The sequence below is a fragment of the Populus euphratica genome, unplaced genomic scaffold (genome assembly GCF_000495115.2).
Source record: "Populus euphratica unplaced genomic scaffold, PopEup_1.0 scaffold6.1, whole genome shotgun sequence".
In the NCBI taxonomy this organism is placed as follows: Eukaryota; Viridiplantae; Streptophyta; class Magnoliopsida; order Malpighiales; family Salicaceae; genus Populus; species Populus euphratica.
Window position 1 is genome coordinate 2,977,070 of NW_011499849.1, and position 23,122 is coordinate 3,000,191.

A 23,122-nucleotide genomic window follows, 5' to 3' on the forward strand; every position below is an offset into this window, starting at 1 on the left:
TATTACCTAGATTTTTTAAGCAGGATATTAATTAATTATTTTGTGAATGCTTATTATTTTATTTTTAAAAAACAAAAGTTGTTGACAATGACATTTTTAATGTCACCTATGACAACAATTATTTTTTAAAATATTTTTTGTTTTAAAATATATAAAAATAATATTTTTTTTATTTTTTAAAATTTATTTTTAACATTAATATATCAAAATAATTAAAAAAAAATTTAAATTTTATAAAACACGATTTTTGCAGCAAAAACAAACTTTTCCCAAGAGATTCTCTCTCTTCTTTGGATGGACACAGGGCCAGTGGACCTGCAAGGCTGGGGAGCCTTTGACCTCCATTTGGAGGACGCCGGAATTCTCGGCGCCAGTTAATCTCTAATTTAGTGCATCCGCGTGAAAGAATAAAATCAATGATTGATTAACTACAAGATATCTATAGAGCTCGATCAACCCCTTACACAGTGTTCACTGGATGGCTTTAGCGGCTGCCCACGATACAATTTGACCAAGCAGCTTTAGAGAAAGAAATGTCTAATGAGGGTGTACAAAGCTTACTTTCTGTGTCCCTCGTCTTAGCTGTTGACACGCTGCTTCAAAGCATTTTCCACTTATTTTTTGCACAGCAAGAATGCAAGCTGGACAAGGGTCCGGCTTGCCAAGCAGGGTTGCTGTCAACAACTACACACTTCTTAGTTCTTACCCATCACAGCTCATCAACCTAACAAAATATTTGTAATGGTTTATGGTTTTTTGCAAGACTTTTTCTACTCCAAGAAATTGGCGGTGCCGTCTATACATGGAGTGGGAACCTCTGGAACAATTATTTGCACTATCTAATCTTCCTCAGTTCTGAGTTTGGAATACCTGGACACATGGGGATCATGGCGTGTTTGCTATACCTGCAGCTTCTAGGCATGTTCGTCTCCTGGTCGTTTGAGGCAAGGGGCTAAGCCAGGTCATTGGAAACCTTGTGAACAACTGCCGAATTTAATACGGAAGATGTAACAAAGACTGAATGCAGCCTCTCTTGCACTTTCGCACCTGTAGTTATGCGAGTAATCGCAAGAAAAAATGGGGTGCTTGCAGGCATCTTGTTTTCTCTAATTCCATTTTAGCCATTTTGGTTTCGTTTATATCCTGTATTTTATCCAGCTTGGCTCCCTATCTTCCATTTCCACATGCATGACTAATCTTCACTCCAGATGAATACCACCCAACTGGGCCTGCCAGATTAGCATCACCACTGCTTATGTGGCTTCGCCATTAACTTCACAGGAAACAAGGGGGATAGGACATGGAACAAGAGATTAATACGTATCCAAGCTGAAAACAGAGGATCTCTAAATTAACACACGAGTTTTCAAAGTTTAGGTTATGTTTGTTCTAGTAGAATTATAAAAGCTGTAATTACATACACGGGAACTGGATTTAATCGTCAGGGGATGTTGTAATTGAGCTGCATTTCTAATGCACTGATCCTATCTTGAACAGATAGTAGATTTATCGTCACAACTTAAATTACGCTTGGAAGAAGTGATTTAAAAATGAAGCGGGGAATTTGATATTAAACAACAACTAATCTAACAAATATGATAGGCACACAGCTTAATGCCGCAACCCAACTCAGTATGTTATCGCCCCTAAGCTCTTCAACCACAGTAGCAACTCATCTAGTCCTTCTTTCAAGCTTCGGGGATTGTAATCCAGCTCTTTTCTGGCTTTCTCGCAAGAAAATGCCCACTGGTGTCGCAGAACATGCACACTCTGCTCCAGTAAAACACATTAAAAAGGATTCAGACATCAAGGGAAGAGTTCTTGATTAACAAGTTTAGTCGTCAAACATATGATCAGAACTGACTAGTGCTCACGATGGGGGCATACCGGCGGACATAAACGTGGAAGTTTTCCTGTAAAGTGAAAAATAAGAATCGACAGCCATCCGTAAGCTTCAATTACCCATAAAGGAATGCTAAACCTTGGCTTTTCTGTTCTAGTGATGATAGCGGCTATATCAAGCACATGTGAGAACGATGCATTTTCTCCTGTGAGTAGATATCTTTCACCCAGTCGACCTTTTTCCATTGCTGCAATATGACCTCCAACTACATCATCAACGTGACAAAAGGAAAACTTATCATTTCCACGCCCTATATATCCCGGTAAACGTCCAGTGAATCGATCAATCAACTGAAATGGCAAATCTAAGAACCATCACAATCTGCTTGTGCATTTTAAGGAAACATATACAAATTTACAAGATTACTTTTCATTATGGGCAGAATCCAGCAAACTAGCATACGTAATTTCATGCCAAAACTTGTTCGTAACTAGAAGCACCATGGGTATGAATATATTCATTGGAGGGGGTGGAAAACCGCTACAAATGAACGTCATAACATCAAATAAGAACATGATGCATCATGGAATCCTACGGATGGTTATCGAAGTGGTTAGTGACGTACACAAGCAGATCTCCTGTCTGCAAAAATATTGCAAAGGCGCGGACTATGTTCAGGAAGCCCGATCAAAAACATAAAAACAATGCTATTAAACACACCTTTCTATAGGGTCAATTTGATGACCTGTTCATCTAGGATCAAACCAAGTCATATTTTAAATTAAATTAAGTGGGAGTTAACTTGATCAACTTGATAGGTTTATCTAATCAAAGTTCAAGTAAAATTATTATTATTGTTGTTATTAAATAACTCAAAACAATGTTTTAATTTTAATAGGTTTATCTAATCAAAGTTCAAGTAGAATTATTATTATTGTCGTCGTTGTTAAATAACTCAAAACAATGTTTTAATTTTTTTTAAAAAAAATTGAATATATTTGAATTTTTTTTATAAATTAAAACATTATTTTTTTAAAATTGATTTGGCTGATCCATTTAACTCATGATCCTAGTTTTAAATGGAGTCATAACAGAACTGAGTTAAACACCACACGTGACAACCTGTTTTAAACCTACCAATATTTCTATTATTTTGTATTATAATCAATAAAAACCTGAATAACCAGCATAACCAAATTGAACCAACCTCGTCAAATTTTAAGTCAGGTCAGGTCAGCTCAGTTGAAATTTGTATAATATACATCGGCGGTTTGTTCATATTTAGTTTACAGCTTAAATGATAGAACCTAAATGACCTACAGTTTTGGAAAGGACCACCATCGAACTTGGCTTGTACCAAGATAAGGTTCACTCCGATATCATTTGATCTTACTATACCACCCTGAGTATGATATTGGTTTGCCATAGGTTCGAAGGGGACTTTTTAGTACTCTGGCATGGTAAAAAGAAAAAATTGATAAAATAACACAATTGTTCACTATTCATGGCATTCTTTTATCTGTTGGATTTATGTTGACAAGATTTTTTCACGGTAAGGATGGTATGGCTCAGAGCTTTAGTGTATCTCTGGAATTTTTTTTTTCAGTTTTTTTTTTCTTATCTCTTCATAAATTACAAGAAGAGGAAAAAATAAAGAAAAAAAATAATCTATATTAAAGCTCTATGACAATATCACTAATATTATAAAAAAAAAATTAACAAAATAAATTCAATAACATCAAATAAATTCACTAACAATGAATGGAATGAACCACATGAATCGTTTAAAGATGTCAAAACTCACTTGTATATGAGCCACTCATGTAGCCCACTTCAATCATCATTAGTAATCTTTATTAGTATCTTTAAATTCATCTTATCAAAATCTTTTTAATGGTACCAATGATATTGTTATTAGAGTTTAAGTTGTCTTAGAGATTTTTTCTATTCATTTTCTTTTTTTTTTATCTCTTCTAATTAAATCTTGTGTCCAATAATTTTACAATTTGAGAGGGTCACAAATGATACTTGTTATTTATGAGTCACAAATGTCATTTACAACTCTTTAAACTGTGTTATTTTTTAAAATATTTTTGTATTATGTTATTAATTATTATTATTTTACCATGCTAAAAAAAAATGGTTCAAAGGTTGCCTTTGGATATGATAATTGGGTATGAATGGAGATTTCTCAGTAGAAAGAAGAGTAACCTTTGGGTAATATAATAAAATTTACTCATTGTGGGGGTAGGGGAAACAGAAACAACTAAGTAGAGATGATAATATTAAATAAAAACATAGATGAAGCTATCTTTAGTATGGTAATATTTTTTTCAGTGAATATCTTTATATTTTATTAGATTGATAATAGACAAGATAAAACAAAATATAAGTTTTTATTATTATTTTTAATATGTATTGATATCAAAATTGCAATATTTGAAATAATAAATAGTGATCATTATTCTCACTTTAGTTTACAATATGGACATTAATTTTTTTTAAAAAAAAAACTAACTTAAAATAACAATTTATCTGGTCATTAAAGTCATATTAAAAAAAGATTTTTACTCATGTTAAAAAAAAGTTAATTAATTTTTAATAATATAATATAATTAAATTATGATTTACTCAGTTATTAAATTATTTTTAAAATATATTTAAAAATAAAATATATAATTAAACTAATAATATATCAATATATAGTTAAGACTAACATAGTTAAAAATATAAAATATTATTATTATTACGGATCCATATTTATTTTTTACTAGTCAATCCCCATCTTTTCATTATTAAATTCACTTTATGTGAGAAAGTGTTTACCTTTTAATTTTTATATATTAATTATTACATTGATTTTTTAATAACATATTTTTTCTCAACCATAATGTTAAAAAGCTACGCTCATTCTTTAAAAAATAATTATTCTTATACCTTTTAATATAAATCACGTTTTAGTTAATTAATTTTATTTAATTCATATATATTTTTTTAACTATTACAAACTATTAAATTATATAAAATCATTTGTCGTTTACTTTGAGCAATTGATTTTCTCATATTACTACGATGAAATGAAAAAACCAAACTCTTAATAAAATTATATTCTTAAGAAACATTTTTAAAAATTAAAATATTAATATGCGTGTAAAAGATAAAATATATTTGAAATTGATTAAATTAAATAAAATATACGAGCATAAAATCAAGAGCAATCCCTACTAGGCTAAAAAGTGACGCAACATTCATTTGAATTATGCGTGATTTTTCATTGTTTTCACTACTCTCTTGTCGGTTTCTAAGTTTTATTGTTGAATTCCAATTAGCTTGTCAGCCATCTAAGAAACAGCTTTATTTTCATAAGAAAAAGAGACACGAAAATACCCTAATCAACATTATTAAAATAAATATTATTAAATAATATTTATATATTTTTATTTATTAAGGGTAAAATAATATTTTTAATTTAACTTATATATATATTATTTGTATTTAAATTAACACTAAATATTTATAATATATAGATTATTCAAAATTTTAGTTTTTTTTTACTTGATGTTAATCATTTTAACAAATATAATATTAAAAATCACTTTTAAATAACTAGTCAACCTACAAATCCAGTTTTTAAACTTTTTAGATATATAACTTCAAATCCAAATATCTCTCAAATCCAACAATAAAATTGTTTAAATTAATGACAGCGCCTTCATTTAATGATGATCCTTTCACTAATTTATCTGAATTTTGCCTGGTCTCTATTTTCTCTTTTCTTTCTTCTTTTATATATATATATATTATGATTTTTACTTTTATATTTTATAGTTTTCAAATTTAATGGTGAAAATTAAATTAATCAAATTCAATGATGTAGATCTAAATGTTAGGCTAAACATTAAAATTAAAATTATAAAAATGTTTAAAAAGTATTTGTAGAAAAAAAATCAGCTTAATTTTGTCTCTATCTTTGTACATTTGTCTCTCCTTTTCAGATAATCTCCACCACCAAACCCGTTTCATGTTTCTATCTTTTTCTTTATGTAAATGGATAGCCATAGTTTGAGTTGAAAATAGTAAAATAAAACCAAAATTGATTTGATATTAAGAAGTTATTTGTAGGCGTGGTAGTGTTTATTTATTAAAATATTCTTTATTTGAAAAAATATAAAAATAATTTTTTTATTTTTTAAAATTTATTTTTAATATCTAAATAAAAAATAATTTAAAAATATTAATTTAAAATATTTTTTTTAATTTTAACAAAAAAAAAAAACATGTTGAAACTCCAATAAAAATAATTTTTTTAATTTTAACAAAAAAAACATGTTGAAACTCCAATCAATATCTAAATCAAATCAGTTTGGTTTAATTTAAAATTTTGAGTTTTTATGATTTTAGTATGGTCGAGGTCCCCCCCCCCAAAAACCGGCCGACGCTCACTCCTAAATATTACCGAGTCATCAAAAACATACGATCAACCGTAACTTAAAAAATGTTGAGGATCTTACTATTTTAGCCACAGCGTTCCCAGTTGTGAGTTTCCCTGGACCATAAACAACTCCAGGATAAAGGGTCACAATTGGCAATCCTTCTGCTGCTGCTTGTGAAGCAACCTTGTCAGCTACTACCTTTGATCTCTCATACTGTGTATAGAAATACTTCTCGTGATGTACCTGTAACAACCATAATCCCAAATCAATGTTCTCTCCAAAAGTCTTGCTCATTTTATGATTGGATCAAGTTTTGTGATTCGTGATCGCATAAATCCAGGACCCAAGATTTTTGGAAAGAATTTTTCTTTGATTTAATTATGCAATTTCAAATCAATCCATCCGGGCGAAATAAGTGTTGCTCACTTGGCTCTCATCAGCAACATATCCATCAGTTGATCCAAGGGCCACCATTGAAGAAGTGTATATAACCTTCTCTATCGTTTTTGTCTCTTTAGCTGCTTGCACCACATTCTTTAATCCTCCTACGTTCACCTGTCAAGAATGATTAACAGAAAATGAAATAATGTTCTTTTCAGTGATTTCATATAGAAAAGGTGGAGGCGGAAGCTCAGAGTGGACGGGACGTGCTTACGGAGAAGAATTTAGAAGGATCTGGAAGCCAGGGCTCAACAGCGGCGGCAGCATGGAAGATCACGTCGCAGCAGAAGAAGGCATCCAGGAGTGACCGATAGTCGGTAACGTCACCATAGGCGAGTTCAAAGTTCTCCCCCGAAGAGGGAGAAGGAAGGCCGGACAAGTCGCTGGTTCGGCGGACTAAGGCCCGGACGGAGTGGCCCTGTTTAAGGAGGGCGTGGCACAGTACCCCGCCTATGAAACCGGATGCGCCGGTCACAACTATCTTCTTCATTCTCAACGACAACTTATGGAGAGAAAATCTGACCGGATACGAGTGTAGCAGTGATGTTTCTGTTAGACTTTTTGCCCTGATTTGTAGATCGGACTTGATTGGCGAACATTATTGAGCTGGCCCTCCTTCCATTGTCAATAATGAAGAGGCCTTCTTTTGTTCTAATATAATATCACTCCCCGTGTTGAGGTTAGTATCTGGAAATAATAAGAAGCCTAGATCCATCTACAATTTCTTACAGTTATCATTTACCATCTCATTGGTGGATCCCACTAAACAAACGGTTCACTGGCAATTTGCTCGCGAGGAAATCCTGAGCCAATTCATTGTTCTCCTTGTTTCATACTATGAAGAAGCACCACACCAAGCAGTTTTTCGAATGTGTTTTCATCTTCAAGATGAAATTAAAAAAAAACAGAGAGAGAGACTCTCACGAACGTGCTAGAGGAACGAGTCAACTTTGATAACCTGTAATTTAAATCACGTAGCTCACTCTTTCCTTCCATTTTCCAGAGCTCACTCTGGATATAAGGAAGAAGGAGGGCTGGATTGTTTTTGTCAAATGACTATTTTACCCCTCAATTATCGAACTTTGATTCGCCTGAAATAATCGAGGATAAGAAAATATATCATGTGATTCAATATAAAACTTCAATATAATTCAACAATTAAATTAAGAATTATATTTATTGCATAAAGCTGGTTGGTTAGTGATTTTATATCAAAATTTAAATTTGTGTGTGGCCTTCTTGTACATACTATATTAATCATTCAACTAAGTCATCGTAATCATTTTCTTCATGTCAATGCTGTTATAGTTTTTTTAACCGGGTTTACCTCAATATTTTTTTTCATGTTATTCTTATTTTTGATTAATTTAAACCATTTTCCATTCAATTATAATTTACATTTTTTAACGGTTTATAAAAATCAACATAAATATTAAAAATTACAAGTCAACCCGTTGGGTTGAATTTCATAACTATATTAAAAATATTTTTAAAACACAATATAAAACTTTATAAATTATTTATCTAATCAAATAAAGTTATGCAACATGATCTTTTTCAAGCATGTTTATAGTAAAAAATCATTATCATCAAATTTTTCTCGTTGAATAAAATTATTTAACACAAAACTTTTTTTATCACTCAAATCATGATAACTTATAACTTTTTATCTTTTTCGTATTTTTCTAAAAAATTCTTTTTAAAAAATAAAAATTATCGCATATTTGGAATTAGTCATGTGCTTTCTTTATATTTTACATTTTAATCTTTTATTTTTTAATTTCGTCTATCTATCACAATTTCAAACTTAATCTCATCTAATTAGATAAAAAAAAAATTCAATCAAAGAAAAAAAAAGCTTGAGGATAAAATATATATATGTGTAAAAATAAAAACAAAAATAATTAAGAAAGTACTTCATTGTTTACATGAACAGGAAGCACCATCAAGAAACCTAATTGTTTATTTTTTTAGATAATTCATTTTCAATTTAATATATTCAAATTAACAATAATTCTTCCGCATGCCACCATTGTTATTGCTTAATTCCATCATTTGTGCTCGTATATTTATAATTAAATTTGGATCAGTGAAGCTTAATGCTAAAAATTATATCAATGCACATTTAAAAAAAAAAAAGATTTAACAATCACTTAGAAAATAACAAGGGAGGGGAAGATAGTATTTTATTAATTATTTTTCTACTATTGTTGAATGATCCAAAACTCGACCGACCACTCTAGCCAAAGCCAGGTCCAAAAAAATCAATTTAGAGTTAAGCAAGTTTGACTAAATAACTGGTCAAAACCTGTTAACTTTTTGAATTTTTTTTAAGATAATGTAGTTTTAACCTGAAATAATATGCCCAACCCCCGGGCGTTGGACTAGTTTTAATAACCATGAAAAGACCCATTCCAATACCGGGCTCTTTAAATAAAGTTTTAATTAGATAAATAATAAATTGCAAGCTAGATTTTTTCAATCAAATATTCATAAGATGCATTGGTGATTCTATGGTTCCGATTAAAATTTTTCAAGACCTGTCTTAAAAAATCTATAAAACTCTTAAATGGAAATAAATGAATTATCCGTTTTCAAGGTTCATTCAATTATTGATAAATCGCTAAACCAGCCATCCAAAATTTGCAATTATTTCCTAACATGAGTTAAATCAGTAATGTTAACTTGCTAAAACATATTTACATGGCATATGGCAATCACATATTAATTAGGTATTAATCTAGAGTTTATTATTTTAGTATCATAGTTTACATGACATGCGACAATCATGTATTAATTAGGTATTAATTTCAAATTTATTATCTCAGTATCATAGAAAATATCAAGACATATTTACACTATAAATGTAAAACACACATATGGCAGTAAAATCTATAATATACATTAAATTTTAAAAAACCACAAAATAATTAAGAATTGAATTTAAATTTAACTAAACGCAAATCATATTTTTTAAGCGGACCCGCTAACTAGTTAACATCTCACCCGTGCACGGGAACAACACATGTTACAACAAACATTTTTCCTCAGTATTTGATCACCCCCAGGCTCTTCAACCATGGAAGGACCTCTTTCAGTCCATCTTCCAAGCTCCGAGGATTATAATCTAGCTCTGTCTTGGCCTTTTCACATGAATATGCCCACTGATGTCTTAGAACATGTACAGTCTGCTCGTAGAGAGATAGTATAGAGTCAGATATCAAAAGAATTATCTCGATAGCCAACTCGATAGATTATTAAAAAAAAAAAACAATACACGAAACGAATAATAGGGTCAGAATTGAGTGGTTAAAGCAGTGGGGCATACCGGGGGACTGATGAGAGGAAGGTTCCCTGTAAGTCGAGAGACAAGAACCAATAACCATCCATAAGATTCAATTATGCATAAAGGAATGCTAAACCTTGGCTTTTTTGTTTCAGAGATAATAGCAGCCATATCAAAAACAAGCTTGAAGGATGCATTTTCTCCTGTAAGTAGATATCTTTCACCTTGTCTACCTTTGTCCATTGCTGCAATATGACCATCTACCAGGTCATCAACATGACAAAAGGAAAATTTATCATTCCCATATCCAATATATCCTGGTAAACGTCCAGCAAAGCGTTCGATGAGCTGAGATTACAAAGCTATGAAACATTAAATTCTTTTATTCGTTGGGAAATGCATTGTGCAGATACACATGCTATGCTATGGCACAAAATGTCTCTCGCTGGACAAGGAAAATTTATCATTCCCGTAGCCTAAATAACCTGGTAAACATCCAGCAAAGAATTCGATAAGCTGAGATTACAAAGCTACAAAACATTAAATTCTGTTATTAATTAGAAAATACATTGTTCAGATACACACGCTATGGCACAAAATGTCTCTCGCTGGACATGGAAAGGCTCCCATTAAATGATTATCCTCACTTAGATACCAAAAACCAACAATGCAGCCTTGAAGGTAATGACCCCAAAAACCAAGAAAGTATAGAAGTAGGTGGTATCTCCAATGAATTCCAAAAATGCATTAAGATACCACGGCATAAAAAGAAGTGATGTGCATATATTACTAGTTTACTATAGTAGTGATAGGTTTAAATTCCTGTAAGAAAATCACGAACCAGAGAGACTAAACGAAACAGAATCTCATCAAAGTAGATGCCCCAGCTATATACGTAGAGCATGTATTCCAACAAATGTGCAAAATACAAATCCAATATGCAAATAAAAAATGCATAATCATCAAAATAAAGAAAGAATGAAGCACAACTTTGACAGACTTGGATGAAGAACTTCAAAATTAACAAATATCACCTAGCAAACCATTCCCACTTTGTTAAAAGCGTTTCTCCTGGCCAAACAAAATACATGACTAGGACAACAACAGAGCCAGACAACAGTGATTTTCAATACCATTACGGCAATACAATTACCAATTTCTAACCTAAATCAATATCATCTATCATATATCATAAACCATCTAAGGAAAACCAAACAAGAAAAGAATACATCTAACCTCAATTGACATATATATATATATATATTCACCAGTCTCAATAGCTACAAGCTACGACTATGATTTCAACAATCAAATAAAAATTTAAAATTCAATGCGTAAGGAAAGCAGAAAAGAATCTTACCAATTGAGCCACTATATTACCAGTAGTGAGCTTCCCTGGACCATAAATAACACCAGGATAAAGCATCACGATCGGCACCCCCTCTGCCGCAGCTTGAGAAGCAATCTTATCAGCAGTCATCTTTGATCTCTCGTATTCCGTACAGAAACGTTTCTCGCAATGCACCTGTAATCACAAAAACTCGAATCAAATTTCGGGAAAATTAATGAATCTTAAAATCGAAACACTTCATAATTCTCAATTACTTGGCTCTCATCAGCAACATATCCATCAGTGGAACCAAGTGCGAAAAACGACGACGTGTATATGATCTTCTCAATTGTTTCTGTCTCTTTAGCTGCTTGTAGCACGTTATTCAATCCTTCAACATTAACCTAACACAACAATTAATTTCATTTATCAATTCAGTAAAAAAAAATTGAAGTCAACGAGGTGCTTACGGAGAAGAATTTTGAAGGATCTGGAAGCCAGGGTTCGACGATAGCGGCAACGTGGAAGATGACTTGGCAACCAGAGAAGGCATCCAGGAGAGCTTGGTAGTCGGTAATGTCACCGTATGCGAGTTCGAAGACTCCACAGCTGGAGGGAGGAGGAAGCTCGGAGATGTCACTGGTGCGACGGACCAAGGCGCGGACGGAGTGGCCTCGTTTAAGGAGTCCGTGGCAGAGCCTACCGCCTAAGTAACCGGATGCACCGGTCACCAACGCCTTCATAGTCTCTTCTGAGGGAGGGTTGGGTTTGATTTGGTTCGGTTTCAGGGAAAGGCACGAGGAGTGAAATAAGATCCCCTGAGGACCAAACTGTGCATTTAAGTATAAGGATCATCTAAACGTAATTATTAACATTAACATGAACATCAACAAAATAATTCAAAGATTTGGGAAAAACTACACATTGTTTTTTCCATTCTTTCCTTATAATTTTTATCTCTTTTCATTTTAAACACTAAAATTTATTTGTTTTCAATTAAGTTCTTATAAGTCATTTTGACATAATATTATTTATTGTTATATGCTTTGATTTGCATATTCTCTGTGTTGATTTGTTGTTAAATGTTCCAACGTTAAATTAAAGACTAATTTTGCAAAAATTAATTTTATGTTGTTCTTGAAACTAAAATTGAAATATCAAAGATCAAAATTATTATTTCAACTTTTCACGTGTTTGTTGTTTAAATAACATGGAAATATTCAATTTGATCCCTTTTATTTGTGCTTTTCTGTTTCTTTTTATAATTTTTTTTGTTTCAATAGAGGATGTATAGGGAACAGAGAGAATGCTACTAGAAAAAAAAAATACATAGCAAATCCCTTTTTTTTTTAGATCTTTCAAATCATTTTCGTAGGAGATTTATACACATTTTTTTTTTATGATTTTTTAAGAAAACAATTCACTCTCTTCATAATAAATAAAAGATATAACCAATAATTTTTTTTATTCATCATTGAACTTAAATACCTCATTCAAAAATTATTTTTGATCTAATTCACAAGAATTAATAAAAATAGGAAATCCTTTATGATAAACGAGATCCAATTATAACTTTTTAATTTCTTGTCTTTTATTTTAAAGTAGAAAATACAATATAATTTTTTGGAATCATAAGATTCTACATGAATGATCAAATTATAACCATCAATAAATACAATTTTAATGTCTTTGGATTTATTTTTAAAAGGAAAAGCTCAATAAAGGTGATTTATTCATTCAATTATGCATAGCAGGGTAGGTTAAGGATTAAAAAAAATTAATATGGTTTGATTTTAAGTTTTTTCCATTTAAAATGTCTTTTGTGGTTAGTAATAAGGTTTCAGAAATGTATATGATGCAATGTTTGCCTGCAATAATTTTTATATATTTTCAAATTACAAGTTATCAGTTCATATACTTTTTATTCATTTTATAAAACCACAAATATTATCTTTTTATCTCTCAATTGAAAACTTTTATGACACCAAAAAAAATACATTCATAACGCTGTGCATTGCAAATTATCTTGGAATCCTGCACGCAGTTTAGCGCGGGTATCCCGGCTATTTTCATGCATATCAAATCAACATTTTAACAAGAAAATCGCTGCGAGCTACCACAAGACCAGGCAATGACCGCCAGGTATATATATATATATATATTTTAATCTCGACAATCCATAAAAAAAATGTCATCTTTAAATATTATAATTACAGAGCATCGACATCGTTCTTGTCTGAAAAGAATCCTCAGCTATCATAGCTAGTCAATGTGGGTTTTTTTTTTTTGAAAAAAAACATTATTAGTAGCTAAAAGGCTTTCTGTTTGGCAAAGTGAAAAATTCTCATTACATGGAGCGAGATCGTGGGAGGTAGCGGGGAAAAGAAACTAAACCCTCTCTATAGATCAAAATGCAAACTCTAAAATTACTCTCCCATCTCTACAATCTTCCCTTGAACCCCAGAAAGCCCTTCACTTTCTACATCTTCTCTTGGCCTGCGAAAATCCTAAATCCCATCCTTTTTTATCACCTAATCAAAACCCTCAAATATTCCAAAACCCAAGCCCTCTCTGCCTCCGCTTGCTATTCTCACATAAAATCCCTTGAAAAACCTCAATCTTTATGTAAATATCTCCAAACCACTGATTTCTTCGATGCCCATATCCAATCTGGGTGTTGCAGGCCTTGATCTATCCCATTTGGTATTGTTATTTCTTTAGTAACTGTAATTTGGGGATTTGACTGGTGAAAACAATTTTTTTTTAATATTTTATATTAGTGAAAGACCGAGACGCTCATGAGCCCATTGAAAAATTATATATATAAAAAATAGATATAAAGACAAAAATGCCTCTGCGAGAAATTTTTATAATTATTTAATCCCAATAGCATTGAAGTTTTTTTTACTATTTATATAAGAAAATGACCATAAAATCTCTTGACCATTTTTTATTTTTTGCCTAAAAGGTTATTTTGATAACTGTTATTCAAATAAAATGCAAAAAATCTTTGTGCTCCTATTAAATGTTTGAAATGCAAATGTGTCCTTATGAAAAGATTATAGTGCCCTATAGATAGTATTTATTTTCGTGTTGAGAGGGGCAAAATGGAAAAAAACAGCGACCCCTCCCAAGTGGTTTAGAGTTTATTTAGGAAGAGTTTGGAACAGGTCAGCTCATGTTTTAAAAAATTTAATTATTTTTATTAAAAATTAATTTTTTATATATTTTTAATTATTTTAATATGCTGATATTAAAAATATTTTTTAAAAAATATAAAAAATATTATTTTAATATAAAAAATAATTTAAAAAACAATCATAACTATTCTAAAATACTCCAAATTCTAAAATACTCCAAAGCAGAACTAGATATTATAAATATTATGAAAGGCAAGATGGAATTACGATAGTTATCCCTTGACCATGCTCCTTATGATTTTATGTTTATTTAGACTGAAGCTCCTGTTCTCTCTTGTTAAGAAGAAAAACCAAGTATCAATTTTCTCAAGAAAAAAGAAAATCAAATGACAAACAAGAAATTAAAACACTTCTCTACTAATATCAAAGTTCATTGCACAAATCAATCATGGTTCCAAAAAAAGCCTACTCTGTCCAATAATTTTCCAAATGAAACGAGATGGAATTTCACTTCCATCAGGGGGATTACGAATTTTATCACTTGAAACAATAGAGCATTTAAGAGTTAAGCTACTCCATCGACCTGTAGAAAGTACAATTTGTTTCATACTAGAAAACAACTTGTTTCTGCAAAGCATTGTAACCAACGCAGGATTCTTGAATTTCATTGAAAACGAAGAATGAGGTAGCGTCAATGTCAAGCAAATTACAAGATGGAGATAACTAGAAAAAGTGCTTCACTACAAATTGAAGACATAAATTTGTTCCATGAAACTTGGTCTCCGGATTTTCCCTTAAAACTTCCAGCAATCTTAGATTTTGGAGTTTTGGTTTGGATTTTCAGGAGAAATACTACCAATAGACTTGCAGATTTTCCTTTAAAATTCCCAGCAGTCTTGGAGAGGGAGGAGGGTGGTGCTGTGTGGGCTGTGATTTTTCTGGGTCTCTTTTTTAGAGAGGGAGATGAACTGTTTTGTAAAGAGAGAGGGAGGGATGGCTGTGGGTTGTGCTTTCTGGAGGATTTTTTCCTTTACAAGAAGGATGAAAAGAGAAGGAAGAAAATCTTTTTGCTGACATGGCATGAGTTGGTGGACCAAGCTGTAACTAAAGAGCTTAGTATTAAATTTAAGCGCAGCAAGTAAAATTACTGTACACTTCGTCAGGTGACAGGGAAATTCCACAGATGCTACACTTTCAAGCTCACACCCCCTGGCTCTCACGTTTATTCTCTTTGGATGAAGTGTTGCCTCTTAGGAAACCTCAAAGCCAAGGCTTCACAGCAAATTTGAATCTCGCATGCTCACACGAATGATCTTGCCTCCAGGTTGTCAGTGATGACTGTTACAGTCTTGAACGGCGTATACATTTCATTGGATTAAATGGAGCATGCCTTCGCGAGGGATTAAGTGGGTGCCCGTTCAAGGAAGCTGATGACCTGAAATCCCAACCTTCAACATTCTTGGGAACACACGCATCGAAAAGGATTTGACTAAGAACTCCATTTGGATTGATAGTTGGAGAGCTTCGCAAATGAACTAATCTTTCCTCTTGTTCATCTTGCAAGGACTCAAAATCTCTACCCTCGTAATACTCAACTGAGCTTGGCATAAAGAAATGATCACTTGGTGCAATAGTAACTCCATGAAAACTATGGTGAGGATTGACAGCTGCTTTCCTCAGGTCCCTAATTGGCTCAGAGATCTGATCATGTGTCCCTTCGAAACCCATCTTTTCTCCTTCAAGTCGTTGAATTCTCTGGGAAAAAATTGCAGCTGCCTTACAAAGGAGCTCAGTCACAGAAGCCTTGTAGTCAACAGGATAAAGTCGATAATGACCTACAACAATTCATACAGAGAGAACTTCAATATGTTAGTACAAAGAAGAGAAGAAGCATAGAGACAATCTAAGAACTCTAAAAAGGCAATTATGCAATTATGTGAAAAGACAGCACTTGTTGCAATTAAAGAATATCCATTTGCTGTCTCAAAATAATATGTTGATTGTGTAGTAGAAAAAGAGGCGTGGCCATCACAACATTGACTGTAATGGGAATCTAAGGGATTTTCAAGAATTAAACCACAAGTGAAAAAGATACCGGCGGCATCACTCAAAGCACCAAGCTACAAATGCTTGAACTAAATTTTGCATCCTAATGCATGGGTACCTCAAACCAGAAATTAAAAAAATCAAACAACTCCATTTGGTTTTATTATACAACTGATATTCAAAGCAACCCACCAAAATAGTTTTTGCAAGCAACATGGCTTGTAGTATGTTCTGGTTGAACATATATCTGTAGTTAGAAACAGACCTACATGAGGTGAGCCATTCATTTTCACAAGCTTTACATCACCACCCAGTTCTTTTAGTCTATGAGCAAAATTGCAAATGACTTGATACGGAGCAAGACCATCATTCTCTGAACACAAAATTAGATATGGCCCTCCCATGCTCTGCAATAAAGTGACACTAAATTAAATAGATGCCAAAAAAAGAAGAAGCAGCGCAACATAATTTATAGAAATATGCTATTATGTACTTACAACAGAGGAATACAGAGTCTGCCAATACTCAGCACGCTGTGATTCAAATCTGTTCAGGAAGAGAGTATCAAGACTGCTACTAATTCCATTTGCCATCCAAGATAGTATTCTTGGAGGACGAGACATTTTAAGAACAGATGGGTGAACAACAAATTGTCTCCCCAGATCACTCGTAAAATCCACTGGACTAGAATCATAGATGTGGCCTGAAATACAGTCTCTGACCAGCTGACTGTCATCCTATAGATAGACAACAAAAAAAGAAGAAGGAATTAAACAAAACAGAAACAGAAATGAGCGTCAAATGCATAAACTGAGCAGTGGAAAATATAAGAGCATATGGCTTTCACCACATATACAAAGAGGAAGTCAAACTCATGCTAAAGACTGACATACCGGATTCAGTTGTACTTCACACTTTCCCTCAATGATCTGCAATGGGAAAATACAATGTGTTCACTCATCCAAAGGAACTGGGGTTGCTTCTTACTCAAAGAGGGGTTAAAATTCATCATTGATAATTACCCAGGGGCATATGAGGCAGTTACCTGGAGAACCTTGTACAAGCAAGCTTTGGGACCACCAGAAAAGGGCACAAAGACTATAGGGTATGACCTTATCTTTAGCTCCTGCAATTTTAAAAATGATTCAAGCAAATTACAAGATAACCAACAGTTAAACTCCGCAGGTTTCAAGTTAGAGCAGTACAAAATCAGCGGCTTATTCCTCAGGGAGAGTGTCATATTTCAAGCAAAGCAGATATGTGGAGTACAAAGGAAACACTAGATCTCGTTTAAAACTGTTGTGGCAGGTGAAGTTGCACCAGATTGTAGCCACATAAAATATAACCAGCAAAATGAACTGAATGCATCAGAGGATTTGACGTAGAATAGTACTGACCTCAAGAAGTTCATTAAGGATGTCAAATGCTAAAGTTTCAGCCTTCTCAGGAAAGAACCTGAACAGATTGTTAAAGACATTACACCCCAAAGTTTAAAATTATAACTGATTGTGCACGTGTAGGTGTGAATACAAAGCTTTACTGCCGTAAAGATATTTTTGATCAAGGAATATTATCTCAGATGTTACATGTCATTCATATAGGAAAACACAAAATTTTACAGAGAGCATGCAGAAGTCAAGCCCACTAATAAAACACAGTAACTAGTGTCACAGTCATGAAACCAGCAGGTAAATGCAAGAAATGAACATAATTCCCTGTTAGAGCAAGAGTAAATAATACCATGAAGTGATCAGCGCAATAAGAACATTCTTTTAGCCTGGTTGCCTAAGCCTGCACTTCTAAATTACTCCCATCATCTTCTCATGTTAAATACACACTGAATTCAATTCTTATGAAAAAAAATATATTCAATCCTAGCATGTGAAACAAACAGGCTTATATCTTGATTTGTCTCAACTACCAGATCCCATTTAGCACTTTCAGAGAAAGCTATCATCCGTTATCAGAAATATTAGGACCATTAAAGGGAACCAGAAGATCCAGCTCCACCTATCTAGTTAAGGTTCCATTTTAACCTCATGCTTCACTATATAACGTACCAAAATTCAACAAAAACTACAGTTCAGCATCATCTAAAAACAAATGAGCACCTACCCAGTCAAACCCAGAAACCAAAATTCAACAAAAACAAAACATCGAATTCTTATAAACCCGGTCAAACCCAGAAACCAATATGATTAACCAACCGAAAAACAGCCAATTCAGAGGAAAAAACCGAACTTACATATTGAGAAATTGAGAGTGACAGACAAGGGAATTCCAACCAAGAGACCCATAAAGGTCAACATAGCTTTTCACATGTCTTTTTTTACTAGACATCCAAGCAAAAACTACCACTATCCCTTCTCTTTCCATTTCCCTTCTCCCCCAGTAATATCTACCTCCAAACCCCCACATTTCCCTCTTGTCCCCTTCGAAAACAGCTTTCAGTTCTCTATCAATGGACTTCGATGATTAGCGTGCCTTGCTGATTAACTTATGGGGATTAAAGACAACTAAGACTCAGTTTAAAGAAATAAAAGCAAATGTAATCATTGAGTATTAACTAACACTTTAAAAGGCGGGTGGGGGGGGGGAAGTACTGTAACTTTCCCCACGTTACATGTTTTTTTTTTTTTCTGTTTGTTTTTTTTTCATGTGTTGTGTTTTTTTTTACTCGTATTTTCTTGTTTTCTTATTATTTTTTTTACATTTTTTTCTTCAAGATTTTCTTTTTTTTTCTTTTTTTATATATTTTTTAAAAAAATTATTTTTATTAATTTTTTTAATATTAAACTGGTTGAAAATTTAATTCTATAATTTAAAAAAAAACATTATGAATTATTATAATGTTCTCGTGCATGGGTTTTTTATGATTTTTTTTAAATAATTTTTCTTGATTTCTCATGCATGGGTTTTTTATGATTTTTTTTAAATAATTTTTGTTGATTTTATTTTTTTCATATCAAATTGATTAAAAATTTTACTTCATAGTTTTTTTTTTTAAAATACTATAGATTATTGCAATATTTTTCCACATTATTTTTGTTTTACTATAATATTTCCTTTTTAAAATTATTTTTTTTAATTTTTTTTAATATTGAGTTGGTTAAACATTCAACTCTACTTTTTTCATGTTTTTTTATGCTATTTTGTCTGTTTATTTATTTTTTTGTGTCTTTCTTTGTTTTTCTCCCATATTTTTTTTTCTCTTTTTTAGGATTTTACATGTTTTTTTATGTTTTTCCCAATATTGTCTTCTTCTTTTTTAAAAAAAATTATATTTGTTAATTTTTTAAATATTAAATTGATTAAAAAATTATTTATATAGTTTTTTGTTTAAAAAATTATAAATTACTATAATATTCTCTTGCATAGTTTTTTTATGAATTTTTTAAATGGTCTTTGTTAATTTTATTTTTTTCATATCGAGCTGGTTGAAAATTTTACTTTGTGATTTTTTCTTTAAAATACTGTAGATTGTTACAATATATCTCCACATGGTTTTTGTTTTGTTATAGTGTTTCCCTATATATTTTTTTTAATTATTTTTGTTATTTTTTTTATATTGAGCTAATTAAGGATTCATCTTTAACTTTCTCTCTGTGTTTTTTTTTTTCCTTATATTTTTTTTCTTTTTTTCTCCTTTTTTTGGGTTTTACATGTTTTTTCTCTTTGTTTTATTTTTTTCCCAATATTTTCTTCTTCTTCTTCTTCTTTTTTTTCTTTTTTTCTCCTTTTTTTGGGTTAACATGTTTTTTCTCTTTGTTTTCTTTTTTTCCCAATATTGTCTTCTTCTTCTTCTTCTTTTTATTCTTTTTTATATATATGTTTTTTTATCAAAATTATCTTTATTGATTTTTTTTATATTAAACTGAGTAAAAATTTAGTTATATAGTTTTTTTCTTTAAAATATCATGGATTACTACAATGTTCCTCTACATATCTTTTTTCAAAATGATATTTGTCGATTTTATTTTTTTTATATCGAGTTTGTTAAGAATTTTGCTTCATAGTTTTTTTTTAAAACACTGTGGATTATTACAACATCTTCCCACATGATTTTTATTTTGCTACAATATTTTTTCACATGTTTTTCAAAATTATCTTTTTCATTTTTTTTTTACATTGAGTCAATTGAGAATTCAACTCTAATTTTCTCCATATGTTTTTTTTTTCTTTTTTTTTTTGCAAAATTGTCTTCTTCTTCAAAATTATCTTTTTCAATTTATTTTTTTTACACTGAGTCAATTGAAAATTCAACTCTAATTTTCTCCATGTGTTTTTTTTTTCTTTTTTTTTTTTGCAAAATTGTCTTCTTCTTCTCCTTATTTTTTTCATTTTTTGTGATGTTTTTAAAAAATTGTTTTTGTTTATTTTATTTTTTTAATATAAATCATTTTTTCCATTTTTTGTGATGTTTTTAAAAAATTATTTTTGTTTATTTTATTTTTTTAATATAAACTGGTTAAGAATTTAACTTTGTAATTTTTTTCTTTGAAAAACTCCCCACATGTTTTTTTGTGATTTTTTTTCTAAAATTATCTTTGTCTATTTTTTTTTATATTGAGCTGACTGAGAATTTATCTTTATAGTTTTTTTAAAAAAACACTGTAAATTGCTATAGTGTTTCTCCATATGATTTTTTTGTTATCATTTTTTAAATTATTTTTATTATTTTTAATATTACACTGGTTTGGAATTATAACTGTAGATTTCCTCATGAAACACTATAAATTACTATAATATTTCCCTGCATAATTTTTTTCCTCATGTTCTTGTTAATTATATTTTTTTTTATATTGAGCTAGTTAAGAATTTAGTTTTGAAGTTTTTTTTCTAAAAGACCGTGCATTGCTATAGTGTTCCTCCACGTGATTTTTTTATTATGATTTTTTTTAAAAAAAATTTTGTTAATTTTATTTTTTAAATATTATACTGGTTAATAATTTAGCTCTGTTTTCTTAAAAATATTATGAATTACAATAGTTTTTTTCTAAATAATTTTTTATTTTATTTTTTTTATAAACCTACAACAATGTACAAATTTTTTTTTTTTTTTATAAACCTACAACAATGTACAAATATGTTATAAGCCCGCAATATCAGGTATGAATGACATCTAGTTACTATACAAATCATGTGTTTCACATTAATTTACTGTTATTATGGATTGTTTAAAATTTCATATTTTTTTAAATTGGTTACTAAAATTTATTTTTTTAATTATTTAATTTTTATTAAAAACTAACTATTTTTTATTTTTTAAAAATATAGAATTAAAAGAAAAGAAATTGAAATGAAAAAGAAACCAAACATGGATTACATTCACATGCAATAAAATTTGTAAAACTATATACCTTTATCCTCATACTTTAAGTTTTTTTTTATAAAAATATAGAATTAAAAGAAAATGAATTAAAATAAAAAAGATATCAAACATGAATAACATGCAATAAATTTTATAAAAAATATATTTTAATTTAAAATTTTTAAATTACTAAAATGATATAATTTGAGTATCTTAATATTTCTTAATTTGATTTTATTATACAAACATGCAATAAATTTTATAAAAAATATATTTCTTAATTTGATTTTATTATACAAATTTATTTTATTAGTTTTTAATTTCTAGTTAAGAAATGAAAAAAATCATCAGATTTAAGGAACAAAGAAAAAAAATATTACTGATACCAATTTGATACCAATTTAAATTATCAAAACAAATAATATTTATATTAAATAGGTTTTTTTAATTAAAGAAGTTTATATTAAATATTTTTTTATTCTTAAAATTCATGAAAATCAGATATTCAAGATTTTAAAGCAAGTGGTTTGACTTATTTGTTTAATGCTTGAAGTGCGAAATCTGGAGACAGACAACGTTCACGTTGATATTTTCTTTTTCTTTTTTATACTTTTATTTTCTGTCCTTCGAGAACATTTGTTATCGATAATGGTACGTGGCAAGATCAGTGCAGAAAGAAAATGCCTGCAACCTCTTGGCACAATAGTTAAGAAGTATTTTTTTTAATATAATATCATAGTTTTAATAATTAAATAATCACATCACTATTTATATTAACAAAAGCTAAAATTCTTAACACATCTATGCTTAATTGTGTTTTGGGTGTTATTTTAGGATGTTGTCTAATGGATAATAAAAATAATTAATACATGACCTTTTATTTATAAATAAAAAATAACCCTAGCAATATCCTTCCAAGCTATTATTCAGTTATCCAAGCAATTACCTTCAAGAAACGAAGTGATTTATGGTGACAACACACACACACACGTATATAAAATTATGTTTAAGCTTATATATATAATTAAATTTAAGCTTAAATTTAATTATATTTTACTATAAAAAATAAATATAAAATAACTTACTTGATGTAGAATGTATAAAATGATCATTATTTGTCATATCACAGTATCACACAATACTGATTAAGTTTTCTGGTTTAAAAAAATGGTTGACAATTTATTTTTAAAAGAAGAAGAAGAAGAAGATGAAAAAGAGAGAAACAACGGAGGAACAAACCCACCCAATTGCCATCCCTCGAAACACACCAAATTCATAAATCCATCCATCAA

At 30.5% G+C, this 23,122-nt stretch overlaps 3 protein-coding genes and 1 long non-coding RNA gene across 5 annotated transcripts; 1 reads left to right on the forward strand and 3 right to left on the reverse strand.

The window, feature by feature from the left end:
- Window positions 1-1,433: 1,433 nt before the first annotated feature.
- Window positions 1,434-7,687, reverse strand: LOC105120636 (dihydroflavonol-4-reductase-like). The gene is made up of 5 exons (XM_011018917.1): window positions 6,932-7,687; window positions 6,703-6,831; window positions 6,355-6,519; window positions 1,888-2,193; window positions 1,434-1,770 (listed from the first exon to the last, which is right to left on the reverse strand). Exons 1-5 carry the CDS (start codon window positions 7,205-7,207, stop codon window positions 1,630-1,632), a joined length of 1,017 nt encoding a protein of 338 aa, XP_011017219.1. The 5' UTR covers window positions 7,208-7,687; the 3' UTR covers window positions 1,434-1,629.
- A 1,860-nt stretch (window positions 7,688-9,547) lies between these two features.
- LOC105120638 (anthocyanidin reductase-like) lies at window positions 9,548-12,158 on the reverse strand. Its single transcript, XM_011018918.1, has 5 exons — window positions 11,804-12,158; window positions 11,609-11,737; window positions 11,364-11,528; window positions 10,046-10,351; window positions 9,548-9,905 (listed from the first exon to the last, which is right to left on the reverse strand). The coding sequence occupies exons 1-5, from the start codon at window positions 12,074-12,076 to the stop codon at window positions 9,765-9,767; spliced, it is 1,014 nt and encodes a 337-aa protein (XP_011017220.1). The 5' UTR covers window positions 12,077-12,158; the 3' UTR covers window positions 9,548-9,764.
- Window positions 10,307-11,342, forward strand: LOC105120637 (uncharacterized). The gene is made up of 2 exons (XR_841398.1): window positions 10,307-10,374; window positions 10,543-11,342. It is a non-coding gene; the product is annotated as an uncharacterized LOC105120637 (long non-coding RNA).
- A 2,952-nt stretch (window positions 12,159-15,110) lies between the features above and the next one.
- On the reverse strand, window positions 15,111-19,058 carry LOC105120639 (uncharacterized). 2 transcript variants are annotated; one of them, XR_841399.1, is made up of 8 exons: window positions 18,765-19,058; window positions 17,917-17,974; window positions 17,565-17,645; window positions 17,413-17,448; window positions 17,017-17,256; window positions 16,785-16,926; window positions 15,721-16,308; window positions 15,111-15,672 (listed from the first exon to the last, which is right to left on the reverse strand). XR_841399.1 is itself a non-coding variant. In XM_011018919.1 (7 exons), exons 1-7 carry the CDS (start codon window positions 18,935-18,937, stop codon window positions 15,815-15,817), a joined length of 1,224 nt encoding a protein of 407 aa, XP_011017221.1. In that variant the 5' UTR covers window positions 18,938-19,058; the 3' UTR covers window positions 15,111-15,814. The 2 variants fall into 2 exon arrangements, 1 of the variants encoding a protein (XP_011017221.1); XM_011018919.1 differs by having other exon boundaries at window positions 15,111-16,308.
- Window positions 19,059-23,122: the final 4,064 nt, after the last annotated feature.